The sequence below is a fragment of the Stenella coeruleoalba genome (genome assembly GCF_951394435.1).
Source record: "Stenella coeruleoalba genome assembly, chromosome: X".
Lineage (NCBI taxonomy): Eukaryota > Metazoa > Chordata > Mammalia > Artiodactyla > Delphinidae > Stenella > Stenella coeruleoalba.
Window position 1 is genome coordinate 93,139,332 of NC_137152.1, and position 21,501 is coordinate 93,160,832.

General features: G+C 35.5%; 1 protein-coding gene across 2 annotated transcripts in view; it reads left to right on the forward strand.

Moving 5' to 3' along the window:
- Nucleotides 1–756: 756 nt before the first annotated feature.
- Nucleotides 757–21,501, forward strand: part of HTR2C (5-hydroxytryptamine receptor 2C) — a gene marked incomplete at both ends in the record, with an annotated part of 112,893 nt that continues 92,148 nt past the window's right edge. For both annotated transcript variants that reach the window (XM_079911137.1, XM_079911138.1), the window contains 2 exons: nucleotides 757–791; nucleotides 5,100–5,413. In XM_079911137.1, coding sequence (XP_079767263.1) covers nucleotides 757–791; nucleotides 5,100–5,413 — 349 coding nt within the window. The remainder of the gene's footprint in view (nucleotides 792–5,099; nucleotides 5,414–21,501) is intronic.

Below are 21,501 nucleotides of genomic sequence, written 5' to 3' on the forward strand. Positions count from 1 at the left end.
TTATCCCATGTGCTCTGACTGCAGCATATTATCTGTTGGATACTAACTAGTTGGTTCATAGGGTTGTTGCTATATTTAATTAGGTAAACTTAATCAACTCATTTATTTTGGTATAAACCTGTGGCTACCCTCTGGATAATATTGTTGGTTCATGCAAAAGTATAAAGAAAGCTATCTATGAAAAAGCAGATTGCTTCACTGGAAAAAAAGTTAGAAATGTTGTACAAAGTATGTTCACTTTATAAAAATGCTTAAAACTTGTTTTAGTTTTTCATTGCTCTATAAGATGAAACCTTTTTACTTTATACATGCTACTTAATTATTAGATCACAAACTTTCCCCCAATAGTTTGCAAATTAAGAAGCATATATTCTTAATTTCTTTTTCAAAACACTGCTTTGTACTCCAGCAGGGGGAGATTTAGTAGAAGCCCCATATAAAGAAAGTATATACAAGAAATTTTAGAAAAATTATGATGGTTGTATATTGGTAAATAAATGAAAAATCTATTCTCCTTGCCATTTTTTATCACTTATATAATATGCTTGCTTGTTTGCTAAATTTAGTATTGATTATTTCTTATCACTTAATAAATATATTTATTTTTATTTAATCAAAGGTTATTAAAGTTATTTAAACTTTTAACTAATTCTCTTTTTCTTTTTTCTCTCCCCAGAAAGGATGGCATAATGAATCCAGTCTGTTAAATTTCCTCTTCTCAATTTTAAACTTTGGTTGCTTAAGACTGAAGCAATTATGGTGAACCTGAGGAAGGCAGTGCACTCGTTCCTGTAAGGATGTTATTACCTATTATTTTTTTAAAATAACTTTTCATAGTAGTTTGCTCAAAAATGTTAAAAAGGTTTTTATATGATTATTCAGCTATATTTGCCTCAATCTGTATAAATGACTTGCATTCCAATAGACTAATATTACTGGTGTTTTCTATTCAAAAACAATAAATGGGAAAAAAACCAATAACTTGAACTCCAATTAAACACAACCACTCATATGTTCAAACAAGTAATATCATTCAAAAATAATTCTGATACTTGTGGTTCCTTTCTGTATGGTTAAAATGTAGAAATAAGAAAGGTTCTTTCCTCTTCCTTCCTGCATGAACTAAACAGCCAAGAGAATAAATGTCTTTACAAGTCTCTGGTTCTATGAAAAATAGTTAAGGTTGCAAAAGAATGAGCGAGAGGTCAGGGAATAGGGGCTGGAGGATGTAGCTGGACAGGATGTAGCCTTGAAACAATGAACCAGTAGTTAAAGTCAATAGAACATAACATAAAAGTGATAAGGAAAGCATTGAATTCAAGCACTAAGCAATTCAAAACATGATCTAATCCAGGTATATCTTCTTTTTAACTTAGTAAAAGGTTGGGTTGCTTTCTTCTAAACCTACTCTTTGAGGAATGGGGGCATGGAAAACAAGATCCAGGGCTCTGTAAACTCTGATCAGTACAACTGAGAAGCCTTGAATCACCTTGCTCCTGCACAATCTCCTCTGTGATTTCTATAAAAGTGCTCACTGAGGAAACAGTTTACAGAGCAGTGTAGATATAAAGTACATCAACACTGGATCCTCTGCAATATGCACCATTATAGTCCATCTTGGATGTCATTGTACATTGTAGTGATGATAGTCTCAAGGATACGTGGTTCCAAGAAAACTAGAGCAGAGAGGAAAAGGAAAGGGTGAAGGACAGTGATAAAGAAGGGAAAAAAAGAGCCAGGTCTGGGAAAATGAAAGGACAACTTAGTATATAGGCCTTGATCCATATACCAAATGCAGGGCTACCTTAAAGAGTACCAAATTATTCTGCTATGGAATTAAAGAATTCACATAGAATTTTTTCCATTACATTAAGAGAAACAAGGGATCATTCATCTCTTCTAATAATGCCCATTGTCATATGCCATGCAAAAACTCAGTAGATTTAAAATGTACTCAGACTTTTAAATCAAATTATAATTTTGTTTATCGACTAAAAATGTCAGATATTTTCATTCAAAACTTAGTAGCAATTAATAAGTTATTTCAATTGTTCAGATAGAAATTGTGATTTTTGTGCACGTATTTTATGAGACTTCTGTGGGCTTAATAGCAATCAGCATAAGCTTTAGAAACAAGACCTAGATTACTCCTCTTCTGTAAAAGGACTGTATGTTTTTCACTGAACAAGTAAATGTTACAAATTAGGTTTAATTAGAATACAGCCAATTCTTGATTATAATACTGTAGAAAATAGGACTGACTGCAGTAAAAATCATAATAATTTGCTCATAAGTAGTGCTCAATAAGAATTTATTAAATTGAATTGAATTGAAATCAGGAAACTGAAGTAAAAACTCTGTCAGGATTTTTCCCAACACCATTATTTTATTTAATAATTCACAAAAGATATAGTTAGATTCTACAAGCTTCCTCAATAATTCAGTATTTGTTTCATGGACTCTTTAATAAAAAGTAAAAATATATTTGACCAGCAGAGGTAGGCAAGATGAATGTTTTAAGTGGTTTTGTACCCCAAAGTTCTAAGATACTCAAATCATAAAATTCATAATTGGACATAGTTTTTCGTGTACTTTTGTTATATACAATTTTATTTTGTATTCTTCTACTATTTTTACAGAAATGTGAAAGGATTTAGATGTTTTCACAATTTACTGAGAAAATTTGAAGTTGCATTGCATATCCTGTTAGGACCATATTATCTAGGCTTAAGAATAAATATATTTGTGATTCTGCAACTGAAAATTGAAGATGCAGCATATCACTGTGAGCATAAAGTCTTGTGGGACTACTTGAAATGATCATCAACTAATTTAAACCAGAATTTTTTTAAATTTCAGAACATGTTTTTCAACAGCTAGGCCAGAAAAGACCTTGGATTTAAAATTACTATCTGAGCCAGTTCTGCATAAATAAGTACCTTCTTAAAATAAAACCAGGACTTAAATTCTTGACAAATTTTGAAGTACATTTAGGGTATAGCTACCACAAAATACTTTTGTTTAACTTTGAAGGCAGAAAGAAGGTAAGCTCCAACATTTACTGAGGGCCTATTACAACAAAGGTATTATTTTGAGACTTTACATGTATCATTTAATTTTCACAACAATAATGTGATCATCCTCATTGTAAAGATGAGGAAATTGATCTTCTGAGAGGTTAAGTGACTGGTCAAAAAAAATCATTTAGGTCAGGTAGCCAGGACATTAGCCACATGCCAAATACAACAAATACAGTGACAGAGTAATCAAAGCTGAAAGCAAATACCTTGCTTCTATTTATTTGGTCCTTTATTTCAATAATTTCTATTCACTTTAATCACAAATTAATTATGATACAGATTTTTTGAATCACATATTATTTTAGCTTATTTTTTATGTCTCAGGAAAAAAGAATACATCCAGCATTGGAAAGAATTTAATGATTACTTCTCATGATTTGAAGAAAATTATTATGTATGTCTCCCACCGACATGATGCTTAGGATATCAGGCAGCTTTGACTAATGAGGAAGTAGTTTTAAGCTAAATGTCCGAAGTACTAGTTTTCACCCCTTGTAGAATGAGAAAGTCAAAATATTTTCATGATTTCTTCATTACGTTAAAATACATAAAGTATATTAACAAGATATTAAGAGAAATAATTTTTAAACGTGGTAGAAAATTATTATAATATTTTACTTAAGTTTAAATAAGGCCAATAATTTTTCAGGTTCAGTGTTCCAGTTCTGGTTCAGAAAGTATGGTGTGTGTGTGTGTGTGTGTGTGTGTGTGTATAATATTATAGATACAATTATGATAATCATAATCATCTAGTGTTACTACTGCAAGTTTCTCTGATGATTGATAATAAGTGATAGTCAATTTAATCACACATATATTTTCCCTGTAGAAATAATATTTTTAGCTCAAAGAACAAGTGAATGAGATAATGAAATCAAAACTTTTACATGGAGAACTCATAGACTCTGGATTTTGTAATGTCATGTGTTCCATCCCCCATGCAATTTTCTTGCATAGAGAATTGGTTAGCACATATTGTACCAGTAGAGGAAATTTTCTTCTCTATAAATAATATCAGGGTTTAACAACTAGTACATATAGTATAGTTGTTGCTTAGTATTCATTAAATAACTATTACTGAACATAGAATACACATAAGACAGTCATTCACAGATAATAATTCTTGCTTTTAAGCAGGAAATATTGAATATCCTTATTCTTGTTTATCTTATTAAGGAAAATAAATATTAGTTACATGAGACAATTTACGGACTTACATTAATGTATGAAACCTGAATAAATCTCATATCACCATCAGGGGAAATTAATTTGGAATGTACAAAACATAACCACGTCTGTCTCTTTTGCATTAGTCTGCCACTTGGCCTGAAATTCCTACCAGTAAAAATCTACATAAGTACCATCATGAGAGGTGTACATTTTAAATGACTTAAGAGATTTCTTTTCCAGCATAGGAAAGTAGCAAACCCACAGGAGTTAATTATCACCACAAATCATTTTCTAACCTAGAACAACACCAGAAAACATAGGACAGAAATGGGGAGAGTGTCAGGTAGAAGGAAAATTTACAGGACAGATATTAAGAAATTATGGGCCAGCATAAAGTCACTCAGCAAGTCAAACAATACTGTGGTTTCAGATTGAGTATAGAGAGTAAAAGTCTAAAACACAGGCTTTGAATTCAACGGGACTTGAGTACGGACCCTGCCCCTGCTACTTACTGCCTATATTTCCTTGAGAAAGTTACTTAACTTCTCTGAACCTCAGTCTCTCCTTATACATAATAGATATAAATCAGTACTGACTTCATGAGGATGTTATATGAGATCAAATGAGATTACACATATATATTTCAGTAAACTAAGTGCCTGACTCATATTAAGCATTCAATAAAAGTATTTGGGGGAGAGAAAGAAGAGATACTGAAGTTTAATTGAGAGTAGAAATGATGATGATGATGATAATGATTGTTAAAGGAAAAGCAGTTGATTTATGTAAGTAATTTATTAGGTACAAGCAATATAATATATACCTGATTATTTTTTTCTTAATTTTCAGTGTGCACCTGATTGGCCTATTGGTTTGGCAATGTGATATTTCTGTGAGCCCAGTAGCAGCCATAGTAACTGACATTTTCAATACCTCCGATGGTGGACGCTTCAAATTCCCAGACGGGGTACAAAACTGGCCAGCACTTTCAATCGTCATAATAATAATCTTGACAATAGGTGGCAACATTCTCGTTATCATGGCAGTAAGCTTGGAAAAGAAACTGCACAATGCCACCAATTATTTCTTAATGTCCCTAGCCATTGCTGATATGCTAGTGGGACTACTTGTCATGCCACTGTCTCTGCTTGCAATCCTTTATGGTAAGTACAAATTTATTAGTATTTTGATCTCAGATCATGTCATAAATCTGTGGCAGGTATCGTAAAACATCAGAAAGTTAATTATTCTACTTGTATCATTTGGAAAATAAACAGAAAAGAAAATTGTGTGACAGACGAAATTGGATGTGTGTATATTTATTAAATAAATCAGTAGCAGACTCTTGAAAAAGCAAAACAAATGTTTTATAATATATTAAAATCATATATAGATACTCTATTGCTCAGTGTCATTTGTAAACAATGACAATTGCCTTCCAATATACAGATTGTGACAGTGAAAGAAACATGTGCCTACCCCTATGTTCTGGGCAGTACACATACCTAGTACCAGCTTTTATACAAAGAAGATGAAAGAAGTTCATCATCTTCATTTTTTTTTAACATCTTTATTGGAGTATAATTGATTTACAATGGTGTGTTAGTTTCTGCTGTATAACAAAGTGAATCAGATATATGTATAATATATCCCCATATCCCCTCCCTCTTGTGTCTCCCTCCCACTCTCCCTATCCCACCCCTCGGTCAAAAAGCACCGAGCTGATCTCCCTGTGCTATGCAGCTGCTTCCCACTGGCTTTCTATTTTACATGTGGTAGATATATACATGTAAAATAGATAGTTATCTATTTTACATGTATATATGTCAATGCTACTCTCACTTCGCCCCAGCTTACCCTTCTCCCTCACTGTGTCCTCAAGTCCATTCACTACATCTGTGTCTTTATTCCTGTCCTGCCCCTAGGTTCATCAGAACTTTTTGTTTTTTTAGATTCCATATATATGTGTTAGGATAGAGTATTTGTTTTTCTCTTTCTGACTTACTTCACTCTGTATGACAGACTCTAGGTCCATTCAACTCACTACAAATAACTCAATTTTGTTCCTTTTATGGCTGCGTAATATTCCATTGTATATATGTGTCACATCTTTATCCATTCATCTGTTGATGGATACTTAGGTTACTTCCATGTCCTGGCTATTGTAAATAGAACTGCATGAACATTGTGGTACATGACACTTTTTTGAATTATGGTTTTCTCAGGGTATACGCCCAGTAGTGGGATTGCTGGGTCATATGCTAGTTCTATTTTTAGATTTTTAAGGAACCCCCATACTGTTCTCCATAGTGGCTGTATCAATTTACATTCCCACCAACAGTGCAAGAGTGTTCCCTTTTATCCACACCCTCTCCAGCATTTATTGTTTCTAGATTTTTTGATGATGGCCATTCTGACTGGTATGAGGTGATACCTCATTGTAGTTTTGACTTACATTTCTCTAATGATTAGTAATGCTGAGCATCCTTGCATGTGTTTGTTGGTAATCTGTATACCTTCTTTGGAGAAATGTCTATTTAGGTCTTCTGCCCATTTTTGGATTGGGTTGTTTTTTGATATTGAGCTGCATGAGCTGACTGTATATTTTGGAGATTAATCCTTTGTCAGTTGCTTCACCTGCAAATATTTTCTCCCATTCTGACAGTTGCCTTTTCATCTTGTTTATGGTTTCCTTTGCTGTGCAAAAGCTTTTAGGTTTCCTTAGGTCCCATTAGTATATTTTTGTTTATATTTCCATTTCTCAATGGATCTTGCTGTGATTTATGTCATAGAGTGTTCTGCCTAATGTTTTCCTCTAAGAGTTTTATAGTGTCTGTCCTTACATTTAGGTCTTTAATCCATTTTGAGTTTATTTTTGTATACGGTCTTAGTAAGTGTTCTAATATCATTCTTTAACATGTAGCTGTCCAGTTTTCCCAGTGCCACTTATTGAAGACACTGTCTTTTCTCAATTGTATATTCTTGCCTCCTTTAACAAAGATAAGGTGGCCATATGTGCGTGGGTTTATCTCTGGGAGGTCTATCCTGTTCCATTGATCTATATTTCTGTTTTTGTGCCAGTACCATACTGTATTGATTACTGTAGCTTTGTAGTATAGTCTGAAGTGCGGGAGACTGATTCCTCCAGCTCCGTTTTTCTTTCCCAAGATTGCTTTGGCTATTAGGGGTCTTTTCTGTTTCCATACAAATTGTAAAATTTTTGTTCCAGTTCTGTGAAAAATGCCATTGGTAATTTGATAGGGATTGCACTGAATCTGTAGATTGCTTTGGGTAGTATGGTCATTTTCACAATGTTGATTCTTCCAATCCAAGAACATGGTATATTTCTCCATTTGTTTGTATCATCTTTGATTTTTTCATCAGTGTCTTATACTTTTCTGCATACAGGTCTTTTGCCTCCTTAGGTAGGTTTATTCCTAGGTATTTTATTCTTTTTGTTGCAAGAGTAAATGTGAGTGTTTCCCTCTTTTTCTCTTTCAGATTTTTCATCATTAGTGTATAGGAAGGCAACAGATTTCTGTGCATTAATTTTGTATCCTGCTACTTTACCAAATTCATTGATTAGCTCTAGTAGTTTTCTGGTAGCATCTTAGGATTCTCTATGTATAGTATCATGTAAACTGCAAACAGTGACAGTTTTACTTCTTTTCCAACTTGGATTCCTTTTATTTCTTTTTCTTCTCTGAGTGTTGTGGTTAAAACTTCCAAAACTATGATGAATAATAGCAGTGAGAGCAGGCAACCTTGTCTTGTTCCTGATCTTAGAGGAAATGGTTTCAGTTTTTCACCTTTGAGAACAATGTTGGCTGTGGGTTTGTCATATATGGGCTTTATTCTGTTAAGGTAAGTTCCCTCTATGTCTACTTTCTGGAGAGTTTTTATCATAAATGGGTGTTGAATTTTGTCAAAAGCTTTTTCTGCATCTACCGAGATTATCATGTGGTTTTTATCCTTCAATTTGTTAATACGGTATATCACATTGATTGAATTGTGTATAATGAAGAATCCTTGCATTCCTGGGATAAACTCCACTTGATCGTGGTGTATGATCCTTTTAATGTGCTGTTGGATTCTTTTTGCTAGTATTTTGTTGAGGATTTTTGCATCTATATTCATCAGTGATGTTGACCTGTAGCTTTCATTTTTTATGGCATCTTTGTCTGGTTTTGGTATCAGGGTGATGGTGGCCTCATAGAATGAGTTTGGGAGTGTTCCTTCCTCCGCAACTTTTTGGAAGAGTCTGAGAAGTAGGTGTTCGCTCTTATCTAAATGCTTGATAGAATTCTCCTGTGAAGCCATCTGGTCCTGGGCTTTTGTTTGTTGGAAGATTTTTTTTTTTTTTTTTGCGTTATGCGGGCCTCTCACTGTTGTGGCCTCTCCTATTGCGGAGCAATGGCTCCGGACGCGCAGGCTCAGCGGCCATGGCTCACGGGCGCAGCCGCTCCGTGGCATGTGGGATCTTCCCGGACCGGGGCACGAACCCCTGTCCCCTGCATCGGCAGGCAGACTCTCAACCACTGCGCCACCAGGGAAGCCCTGTTGGAAGATTTTTAATCAGTCTCAATTTCAGTGCTTGTGATTGGTCTGTTTATATTTTCTGTTTCTTCCTGGTTCAGTCTCAGAATGTTGTGTTTTTCTAAGAATTTTTCCATTTCTTCCAGGTTGTGCATTTTTTGGCATATAATTGCTTGTAGCAATCTCTCATGATCCTTTATATTTCTGCAGTGTCAGTTTTTACTTCTCCTTTTTCATTTCTAATTCTGTTGATTTGAGTCTTCTCCCATTTTTTCTTGACGAGTCTGGTTAATTGTTTATCAGTTTTGTTTATCTTCTCAAAGAACAAGCTTTTGGTTTTATTGATCTTTGCTATTGTTTCCTTCATTTCTTTTACATTTATTTCTGATTTGATCTTTATGATTTCTTTCCTTCTGCTAACTTTGGAGTTTTTTGTTCTTCTTTCTCTAATTGCTTTAGGTGTAAGGTTAGGTTGTTTATTTGAGATGTTTCTTGTTTCTTGAGGTAGGACTGTATTGCTATAAACATCCCTCTTAGAACTGCTTTTGCTGCATCTCATAGGTTTTGGGTCACTGTGTTTTCATTGTCATTTGTTTCTAGGTATTTTTTTATTTCTTCTTTGATTTCTTCAGTGATCTCTTGGTTATTTAGTAGCATACTGTTTAGACTCCACATGTTTGTATTTTTTACAGTTTTTTCCCTGTAATTTATATCTAGTCTCATAGCGTTGTGGTTGGAAAAGATGCTTGATATGATCTCAGTTTTCTTAAATTTAACAAGGCTTGATTTGTGACCCAAGATATAATCTTTCCTGGAGAATGTTCCATAAGCACTTGAGAAGAAAGTATATTCTGTTGTTTTTGGATGGAATGTCCTATAAATATCAATTAAGTCTATCTTGTTTAATGTGTCATTTAAAGCTTGTGCTTCCTTATTTATTTTCATTTTGGATAATCTGTCCATTGATGAAAGTGGGGTGTTAAAGTCCCCTACTATTATTGTGTTACTGTTGATTTCCCATTTTATGGCTTTTAGCATTGCCTTATGAATTGAGGTACTCCTATGTTGGGTGCATAAATATTTACAATTCTATATCTTCTTGGATTGATCCCTTGATCATTATGTAGTGTCCTTCTTTGTCTCTTGTAATAGTCTTTATTTTAAAGTCTATTTTTGTCTGATATAAGAATTGCTACTCCAGCCTTCTTTTGATTTCCATTTGTATGGAATATCTTTTTCCACCCCCTCACTTTCAGTCTGTATGTGTACCCAAGTCTGAAGTGAGTCCCTTGTAGACAGCTTATATACGAGTCTTGTTTTGTATCCATTCAGCCAGTCTATATCGTTTGGTTGGAGCATTTAAACCATTTACATTTAAGGTAATTATTGATATGTATGTTCCTATTACCGTTTTCTTAATTGTTTTGGGTTTGTTTTTGTAGGTCTTTTCCTTCTCTTGTGTTTCCTGCCTAGAGAAGGTCCTTTAGCATTTGTTGTAAAGCCAATTTGGTGGTGCTGAATTCTCTTAACTTTTGCTTGTCTTTAATGATTTTAATTTCTCCATCAATTCTGAATGAGATCCTTGGTGGGTAGAGTAATCTTGGTTGTAGGTTTTTCCCTTTCGTCACTTTAACTATGGCCTGCCACTCCTTTCTGGCTTGCAGAGTTTCTGCTGAAAGTTCAGCTGTTAACCTTATGGGAATTCTCCTGTATATTATTTGTTGCTTTTCCCTTGCTGCTTTGAAAATTTTTTCTTTGTACTTAATTTTTGATAGTTTGATTAATATGTGTCTTGGCATGTTTCTCCTTGGATTTATCCTGTATGGGATTCTCTGTGCTTCCTGGATGTGATTGACTGTTTCCTTTCCCATGTCAGGTAAGTTTTCAACTATAATCTCTTCAAATATTTTCTCAGTCCCTTTTTTTCTCTTTTCTTCTGGAACCCTTATGATTTGAATGTTGTTGCCTTTAATATTGTCCCAGAAGTCTCTGAGACTATCCTCAATTCTTTTCATTCTTTTTTCTTTATTCTGCTCTGCAGTAGTTATTTCCACTTTTTTATCTTCCAGGTCACTTATCCGTTCTTCTGCCTCATTTATTCTGCTATTGATTCCTTCTAGAGAATTTTTAATTTCATTTACTATGTTGTTCATCATTGTTTCATCTTTAGTTCTTGTAGGTCCTTGTTAAACGTTGCTTGTATTTTCTCCATTCTATTTCCAAGACTTTGGATCATCTTTACTATCATTACTCTGAATTCTTTTTCAGGTAGACTGCCTATTTCCTCTTCATTTGTTTGGTCTATTGGGTTTTTACCTTGCTCCTTCATGCTGCATATTTCTCTGTCTTCTCATTTTTTTTAAAATACTGTGTTTGGGGTCTCTTTTTTGCAGGCTCCAGGTTCATAGTTCCCACTGTTTTTGTTGTCTGCGCCCAGTGGGTGAGGTTGTTTCAGTGGCTTGTGTAGGCTTCCTGGTGGAGGGGACTGGTGCCTGTGTTCTGGTGGGTGGGGCTGGATCTTGTCTTTCTGGTGGTCAGGGCTGCATCTGGCAGTGTGTTTTGGGGTGTCTGTGAACTTAGTATGATTTTAGGCAGCCTCTTTGCTAATGGGTGTGGTTGTGTTCCTGTCTTGCTAGTTTTTTGGCATGGCGCATAAAGCACTGGAGCTTGCTGGCCCTTGGGGTGAGCTGGGTCTTAGTGTTGAGATGGAGACCTCTGGGAGAACTCTCGCCAACTGATATTATGTGGGGCTGGGACATCTCTGGTGGTCCAATGCCCTGAACTCGGCTGTCCCCACTCAGAGGCTCAGGCCTGACACCAGGCCAGACCACCAAGACCCTGTCAGACACACAGCTCAGAAGAAAAGGGAGAAAAAAAGAAAAAATAAATAAATAAATAAATAAATATTAAAATAAAATAATAATTTAAAAAAAGAGAGCAACCTAACCACTAAACAAATCCACCGATGATAACAAGCACTCAGAACTATACTACGATAAACATAAGAAATCAGAAACAAATCAGTCACAGCCAGCAAACCCGAAGTCTACAATTGCTCCCAAAGTCCACCGCCTCAATTTTGGGATGGATGATTCATTGTCCATTCAGGTATTCCACAGATGCAGGGTACATCAAGTTGATTGTGGAGATTTAATCCACTGCTCCTGAGGTTGTACAGAGAAATTTCCCTTTCTCTTCTTTGTTCGCACAGCTCCTGGGGTTTAGCTTTGGTTTTGGCTCCACCTCTGCATGTAGGTTGCCCTCAGCATCTGTTCTGGCCCAGACAGGACGGGGTTAAAGCAGCAGCCTATTAGGGGGCTCTGGCTCACTCATGCTGGGGGGTGGGAGGGGTACAGTAGTTATAATTGGAATGTGGGGCAAGCCTGTGGCAGCAGAGGCTGACATGACGTTGCAACAGCCTGAGGCATACCGTGTGTTCTCCCAGGGAAGTTCTCCTTGGATCAGAGGACCCTGGCAGTGGTGGGCTGCACAGGCTCCCAGGGGGCTATGGATAGTGACCTGTGTTTGTACACAGGATTCTTGTTCGCTGCAGCAGCAGCATTAACGTTTCATGCTGGTCTCTGGGGTCCAAGCTGATACCCATGGCTTGCACCTGTCTCTGGAGCTCGTTTAGGTGGTGCTCTGCCTTCTGTGGGCAGAAAGGGAAAGAATCCCCTCTCCTCACACATCCTGAAACAATAGTCTCTTGCCTCTTAGGCAGGTCCAGACTTTTTCCCGGACTCCCTCCCAGCTAGCTGTGGTGCACTAGCCCCCTTCAGGCTGTCTTCATGCAGCAAACCCCTGTCCTCTCCCTGGGATCTGACCTCCTAAACCTGAGCCTCAGCTCCCAGCCCCCACCCGCCCCAGCAGGTGAGCAGACAAGCCTCTCAGTCTGGTGTATGTTGGTCAGCACCGATCCTCTGTGCAGGAATCTCTCCACTTTGCCCTCTGCACCCCTGTTGCTGTGCTTTCCTCCATGGCTCCAAAGCTTCCCCCTGCCCACCCCCTGTGTCTCCCAGTGAAGGGGCTTCCTAGTGTGTGGAAGCTTTTCCTCCTTCACAGCTCCCTCCCAGAGGTGCAGGTCCCATCCCTATTCTTTTGTCTCTGTTTTTTCTTTTTTCTTTTGCCCTACGCAGGTACACGGGGAGTTTCTTGCCTTTTGGGAAGTCTGAGGTCTTCTGCCAGCGTTCAGTAGGTGTTCTGTAGGAGGTGTTCCACATGTAGCTGTATTTTTGATGTATTTGTGGGGAGGAAGGTGATCTTCTCATCTTACTCCTCTGCCATCTTGAAGGTCCCCAAGGCTCATCATCTTTAAAAACATATTTTAAGTAATCTTCCTAAATATTGACAAACTAAGTGCTTGGCACATAATAAGCACTCAATAACAGCTATTCTTCTTCCTAGAGTCTATAATTCATGTTTTTAAAAGGAGACAGTGATAAAAATTTTTTCTTTTGATTTTCTCCCATATCTTTGCCATATTCGTTTTAACCTAACTTTTGTTTCTAGCTAATATTTATTAAGAACAATCAAAACCACTTATACTACACTGCAAAGTTTCTTTCCTAGGGAGTTGGAGAACCCAGTTTGAATTTCATTGCCGATATGCTCATCTCACAAGGCAGTGAAATAGACTCCCTTCTCCCTGGAGTGTATAATGGAATTAGACTGGAAGGACTAATACTGAAAGTGTATCTAGTTCTCAAGTCCTAAAAGAAGATTACTGCATCTAGAAAATAATCTCTCATGGAACTTACAAATTAATTATCCTGTTCTAAATACACAGTGGTAATAGATTGTCTCAATAGGCATTTTATAAATAGTGTTCTCAGGAAATATGCTTTCCTTATATTTACTGAGTTTGAATGATGCATTAATTTCAAAGTATAAGTATTTTACCTTCTCTGTGAGCATTTTACCACACTATAGCTCCAAATTATGTAAGAAAAGGTCACTGGAATGAATATGCTTTAGAAGGTATACTTCGTCTTGTGGTGTCTATTTCATTTTGCCAGTTTCTCCCTTAAAAATATATGAGTGGTCAAAAAATGGCATCAGCCTAAATCCAAATGTCCTAACACATCCATCACCACACCCCCAAGCAATAAAGAACAACAAAACAAAACAAATAAAACTACACAATACCACCACCTAATTTGGAGAACATTCAAATTCCAAATAATCTGTAAGCAGAAAATAAATAAGAGATCACAATGAGCTTTCTATTAGGCTCCCACCATGTGCTGTTGTGAAGAGGAAGGGCAGTCCAGTAAATACTAGATGAAAGAGAGAGGAGGAAAGCTAGTAGGAAGCCTAAGATTGATCTAAAATCATCATAAGAAAGAAAGTCTACCCCAAGTATGAAAATTCTGAGAAACTTCTCTGGAAGCTCATCCTTTAGAGAATTGACTTAGAAGTGTATATAGGACTCAAGAAAGCAGTGTTGGAGAGGAACTCTTTGGAGGTAGAAAAGGGTTAAAAGGGAGAGGTGACTTTTGAAAAAAAATGCACAGTGAAGGGAAAAAGAAACAAGAGGGGAAATTTCATCAACTTACAAGACAAAAAAATGTCAACATGTAAGAACCCATCAACCCTCCCCCCACTGCCCTCCACTGTACCCCAAAAGTCCTCCAATAAAGAAATCATACTTTGTTACATGAAGAGAAAAGGGTGCTCCAGAGCTTGGAATCTTGGAAACTACCCACAAACCACTAGCCATGGAAACCACCCACAAACTGCTAGCCATGTTCATACAAATTCAAAGATGCAACCAACTTTCATCTATACCAAGCTACTATAAAAAGAAAGCAGAACATGAGAATAAAAAAAGCCATTTGATGAAAGTTCCCACAAATAAAGAATGATCAAAAAACAAAAAAGCTGTAACAAAATACTTCAAGATAAACTAAATTTTCTCAAACATTTAAAGATATATCTATAAAAAAAAACACCTTGAAGTAGAAATCTAAAAACTAAGAAAAGAAATGGATAAAAAAATTGGTCAAAATAAAGCAAAAGTTGATTGAACCCAGGAGAATAAAATAGGAGAAAAAGATAAAATCATATTGGAATGAACATTAAATTAAAAGTGCCTAAAGAAGAATAGATTAATATGAAAACTTAATAAGGGGCACTAAAGAAAAACACGGAAACAACAGAAAGAATGAAAATGAGATGGAGAAAGAAGTAAAAGAGGTCAAAAAGAAAGTGTTGAGATGGAAGACCATCAAATAAAAGAGCCAATGTGTGTATAATGAGAATCCTTGAAAAGAAAAAAATATAATGGAACAGAATTAATATTTAGAACTATAATCCTGGAAAGTTTTCCAGAAATAAAAGAGGGTCTCAATGTACATATTGATAGGGCCAACCCAGTACCAAAAATTGACCTGGAACAGTCAACTCTGAGATATATCTGAGACATTAGGTGTTAAATAGAAAGAAAAATCTTCAGGCAAAAATAAGAAATAATTTACAAAAGCAAGAGAATTAGACTGGCTTCATAATTTTAAAAAATAACAAAACAAAGCAACACTGAAGCAATATTTATATAAAAGTCAACCTCTTATATGATATTCTTTCAAAAGTAAATCTATAAAGACAGAAAACAGATCATTAGTTTCCAGGGTCTGAACAAGCAATGCTGACTCCAAAGGAGCATTTACTTTGGTAGTATGGCACTGTTCTATATCTTGATGGTGGTAGTGGTTGTATATATATTTCTCAAAATTTTAAAAACTATATATTCTAGTATGCAGTTTTAAAAGGGTGAATTTTACTGTATGTAAGTTATACCTGAAATTTAAAAAAGAAAAATACTCAAATAAAGTTTCAAACCAAGATTTTGTATCCAGACAAGTTGGCCATCAAGCTGTAAAAAGTTTAATATTTTTTAAACCCAGAGAATTCTGAACCCATAGCCCTTCTTAAGAAATTGAATAATGGATAAGATTCATCTAACAAAGGGATGATTGGGAACTTTTCCTCAAAAAGATGGATCATGAGTGTTTAATATATTTAATTTTAGAGCTAAGACAGAAATAAAGGTGGTATAAGGGCATAAGAATACTGTCATATCTTATATGATATATATTATTTGTTATATAGTCTAACAACTTAGAAGCAATGCAACTAAAAATTGGGAAGAAAAGAGAAAGGGAAAGAGAAAGAAGAAAGTAGAATAATTTCATTGATTTTTCTATAAACAAAAGATGGGTGTTAATTTATATGACTCCAAAAAATGGCAAGCCAGAAAAACTAGATTTCATAAGAAAACAGAGGTCTAAGAGTATTAAACAGGATGTAAAGAAAACATGATATAAACATGATATAAAGTTAACCACTAGAACAAAAAGACAAATCTATCTAAAACCAAAAGAAATGCAATTAATAGAAGAGTAAAAAAAAAAAAAAGTCAAGTAGAGGAAGAAACACAAGAAAATAAAACAATACTCTCAACATTATATAGTGATACAATAACAGAGTTGAAAACAAACATACCAGTAATAGCAATACACTTGTATGAACCTAACTTACCATTAAAAATAAAAGATTTTCAAGTTGGCTTACAACAAATTACCCAACTATACTCTCTATATTTAGTGGAACTCATAACCCAGTGAATCACAATGGTTAAAATAAAGGGATGGGCAAAGGTATAGTAAGCAAATAGAAACACTAAGAAAACAGAAATTGTGATGTTGATATCTGACAAAGTAAATTTTAAATAAAAAATTAAAAAAACAGTAAGAGTAAAAAAAATGATGCTTTTTTTCCCCAAAAAGGATGTTTGTTTATGATTAAAAGCTGTAATTAACAAGTATATAGCAGTTAAGAATATCTATGCCCCCAATAACACAGCAATGCTCTTTTAAAAGCAAAAACTAAAGAACATGGAAGGATACATTTATGGACACATTCTACTAATGGGAGACTTTAAATATCATACTCAGTACAAAAAAATTGGACATGTAGGTTTTATGGATGTATATTAAACTTTATACCCTTATCATAGAAAGTATATTTTCTTCACGAGTTCATGGAACACTCACAAAAATTAATTATCCATTAGGCCACAAAGAAAATGTTAGAAAAGTAAAACTATTATGAAAAATACTTTCTGATAAGAACACAATAACGCTTGAAAGTATTAACAACAAAAGTTTAAAGACCATCTGATCTTGAAGTTATAACAAATTTTAAACAACTGTTGGTCAAAAGGACAAATGCAAACTGAAATTACAGACTACTTTAGAAATATGATAGAATACACACTACATATCAAAATCTATAGAAGATACTTAAGCAATGATCAAAGGAAAATTCATAGCCCTCATCACCTTTATAAGTAAAAATGAAGGTATACAAATGAATTAAATTCCTAGAAAGCAACCTTGAAAAAGAAGTGCAAAGTAACTCAAAAGAAAGCACAAAGAAACAAACTAAAGATAAAAGCAGAAATTAATTAGGTAGAGAATAGAAAAACAATATACCTAATTAATAAATCAAAATCCTGCATTTTTAAAAAGCAACTTTTAAACAAAATAAAAGCACTAGCTAACTGAAACAAGGAAAAAGGAAGAAACAAAAATATTCAAAATAAGAAATAACAAGGAAAATAACCATTGAAGCAAAGTAAATTTTAAAAATTAGATTACTTTGTAGGTTTATATGCAAATCAATTGAGAACATTAAAAAAAACCAGGTAGTTTCCCAGGGAAAATCAGGTTAGCAAAATTAACCTCATTAGATATAGAAAGAAAGAGAACAATTTCAGTAGAAGAAATAAAGTTATCAAGGACCTACCACACAAAAAAAACATCAGATACAGATAGTTTCACTGGGGAATTCTTTAAAACGTTTGAAGACCAGATAGTTGTAATATTCCCTAAATTGTTTAAGACCATTGAATAATTTTTTAAAAACCTTCCTAATTCTTATACAAAGCAAGCATAGGTTTAACACATAAACCAAATAAAGACAAAGCACAAAGAAGGAATATTATAGACTAACATCACTTATGACAAAAATTCTTTATAAACAATTGGCAAACAGAATCCAATGTCACATTAAAAAATATTATACGATGAACTGGGATTAATTCCAGTAACACTATGTTGGCCCTATATTAGGGAATCACTTAATAAAACATATTAATATATAATATCAACATTATTACTAATTAATATTTATTAATAGTTAAAGGTAAAAATATTATCAATATTGATACAATTATAATATTAGCACAGCATTATATTTATAACATTAACATTAAAATATAATTTTTAAAGTATGTGATTTAGCTCTAAAGACGTTGAGTGAAAAAGCCTTTATCCTAAAACATTCTAGAAAAGCTAGAGTTAATGGAGATAAACATGTGATAAATAGAATCTTTCTGATTTCTTTGAATTGGTTAACAAATAGTAGAAGATAATCTTCTCATGTACCTAACATATATCCAAAATTTGCATACCTGGAGTTCATTCTCAAAATGAAACAATTTTCTTATTTGTGTAAAGGTGGTACCACATTCCTAGATAAATGATGTACTAGGCTCTAGGACATTGGTACTTAGTGTTCACCGAAACCAGATGCCACTATCTTGTAGCTCTTTATCTGACTTCTGCCTGCAGGTGAGTTTTGTTGTACCCTAACCAATGATTTTTTTTTTTTTTTTTTTTTTTTTTTTTTTTTTTTTTTTTTTTTTTGCGGTTCGCGGGCCTCTCACTGTCGTGGCCTTTCCCGTTGCGGAGCACAGGCTCCGGACGCGCAGGCTCAGCGGCCATGGCTCACGGGCCCAGCCGCTCTGCGGCATGTGGGATCTTCCCGGACCGGGGCACGAACCCGTGTCCCCTGCATCGGCAGGTGGACTCTCAACCACTGCGCCACTAGGGAAGCCCCTAACCAATGATTTTTGAACTTTGTAAATTGAATATCTTTTATTCAATTGTGTATGTGTTCCAACTTTGCTGTGTTTCTACTACTCCCCATTTTCTTACACCTCGCTGCCTTACTCACTGATTATAAACCTACCTGGTCCCTAAAAGCATTTAAGTTTGTGACAGGACTCACAGCTTGTGGGCACAAAAGAAACAACCTTGATATCAATACCCTAAATTCACTGGCTTGTTATCCCCATGTGCTAACAAAGTTACTCCAATCCCCTAGAAAGATACACACCTTCCCTCCAAATACTTCTAGAAGTCCCCAAGAGTTATCTCACATGTGATCATGAATAAATCAATTTGCATCACTCACTGTTGCAACCGTTCTGGGCTTTCATCGAGCACGTATGTATCCACCGTCACCTGCCACCATTCACTATATCTGCTGATAATCCAACATCTCTCACTGATCATCCATCATCGCCCACTGGGCATCCATCATCATTTGCTGGGCATCTGCTGAGTACCGCCCTGTCTGTTGGGAATCCACAATCTCCCACCAGGCATTGTGGTCTCTGCTGATGCTCTGCCATTTCACCACCCGTGACTTCCATGAGAATGCTGCTTTACCTGTCTTGGGTACTGTCACCTGGTATAGCCAAACCTACAAACCCTCAAGATACCACATGGTGCTGCATTTGCTTCAGTATTAGTGTTCCCTGCAAAAATTAGGAATATGTAGCACACTTCGTTATCTAAACATGGAAAAAGCAATGCTTGTCCTTGCCCTCTTCACAAAATCCCTCTGTAAAACAACTCTTTTTTTTTTCTTTTTTACTTACTGTAGTTTCCTCAGGGCTTACATTCTATAGGACTGATCTAGAGTATATTTGCTGATGCCTTAATTTCTGTCCTCAAGCATCCACATAAAAACTTCTCCCTGAAAGGCTAAGCAGTGATCTTCTCAGTCTTGTAACCCAGCATTTATCCCTGTATCTGGTATTTTTTAATGGATAAATGAAGGTTTCTTTCCCTCTTGCAAATTAATTCATGAGGTTAGATACTTGGGATAGCCCAGCCCTACACATCTAGAACTGTGAATCTTTACTTTTTGGTTTAAATGTCTACTCCCAATATCCCCTGTCCCAATCCACATAGTCATTTCACTACAGGCTCTTTATCCTGGGGTGAAAATTTTCTTTACCAAGTAAATTTTAATTCCAAGTGTAAACGGGAAGAATGGCATTCAGTATATTTACAGAAAATTACAGTGACATATATTAAAGAACACAGTCCAGAGGTCCTGATTGTTGTTCTTACCTCTAGAGTCTGCTATCTCTAGTAATTCTTTGTACTTTCTTCTTTCCTCCTTAGAACAACTTTTGCAGATTACTTCTTTTATTCTCCAACAAATTCATAATGTAGTTTTAGTTAACATTCCAGTTCTACTTGCAAAAATCACTTCACTTACAGACAGATAGGCAGCACTAAGCTCACTAATAAGTAACACCTGAGTGCTGGCTCAGTGTTGGCCCCTATTCTAAGTGCTATACATTTACTATCCCCATTTAACAGGTAGGGAGATCAAAGCACCAAGAATTTAAGTACTACCAATGATCTATTGCCAAGTTGGGAAAAATCCCCCTATATTTTCTACATTAACAGGAAACTCTCTTCTATCTTCTCAAGTTGGGTTTGGGTTTCATGGTAGAGTACCCATTGCTGATGTTCTGAAGATTCACTTCATTTTATCCTTTACTTCTATTTGGCTAATCCCAAACACAATTCCTGATATAGGTATTTTTTGAGTTTGGAAAATCTCATTGTTTTTCATGGAAACGTTCACTGGCTTTGTATCATGTTATGATGTGCCAATTCCTAGAAAGCTAAATTCTCAGCTCTTATTTCCAAAGACTCTTTCCCCTAATCTGGTATGTGTGATCCAAGAGCCTTTTAACTTGGTTCCATGATGATGTTAAAGAAGATGATGATAACAATAATTATTATAGCTAATTTTAATTGAGCACTGTATGGGAAGGAAAACTTGTCTGGGGTCCTGCAAATTAAATTGACAAAAGACAGTTTAACAGGAGAAAGGGTTTATTACTTATGCATACTGAGTTCTTCATAGAAAAGAAGTGAAAACCCAAAGAAGCAGTTAGACTCCAAGGGTGTATGTATCATTTTAACAAAGAGCAATAAATTGTGGAGAAGTGACAAGACAAAGGAAAAGCAGTTTGGGCTTCTAGGGGTGGTAAATTGTGGGAAGGTAAATATATGTGGAAAACTAATGGAAGATAAGGGTTACGTTTGTAAGGTTTGTTATGAAGCCTCAATCTTGTGTAGTATGGGGTGATAAGTGTGTCTCCAGTGATTGAGTCATTCTCCTCTTCCTGGTAGAGGTGGGGATGCGGACACCTTCACAAAGGGAAATTTATAACCTGACTTTAGGCAGAAACGGGGAGGGTCAGGAGCTTTTCCTATATTGGCTGTTTCTCATTTGCCTTCAGCTCAAAAGAATCCTTATGCCAAAGCAGCATATTTGGGGGATGGTATAGGTAGAACTTTACATTTTCGCCACTTTACAGATGAGGAAAACTAAAGCACACAATTTACCTGATTTTAGGGCCACAAAAGGCTAATATCCATTCTCACTTAGATCAATGACATTAAGGGCCCCATTCCCCCTGCTACTCAGACTGATATTTTTGCCACTCATCCATGGAAATGTGGAACTTGCTATATCTTCCTGAAAAACCAAATGCTGATTCTTGCTTCTGTCTTGATACAGCTTTAGACACACAGAGTACCATAACTAAGAAAATAATCTC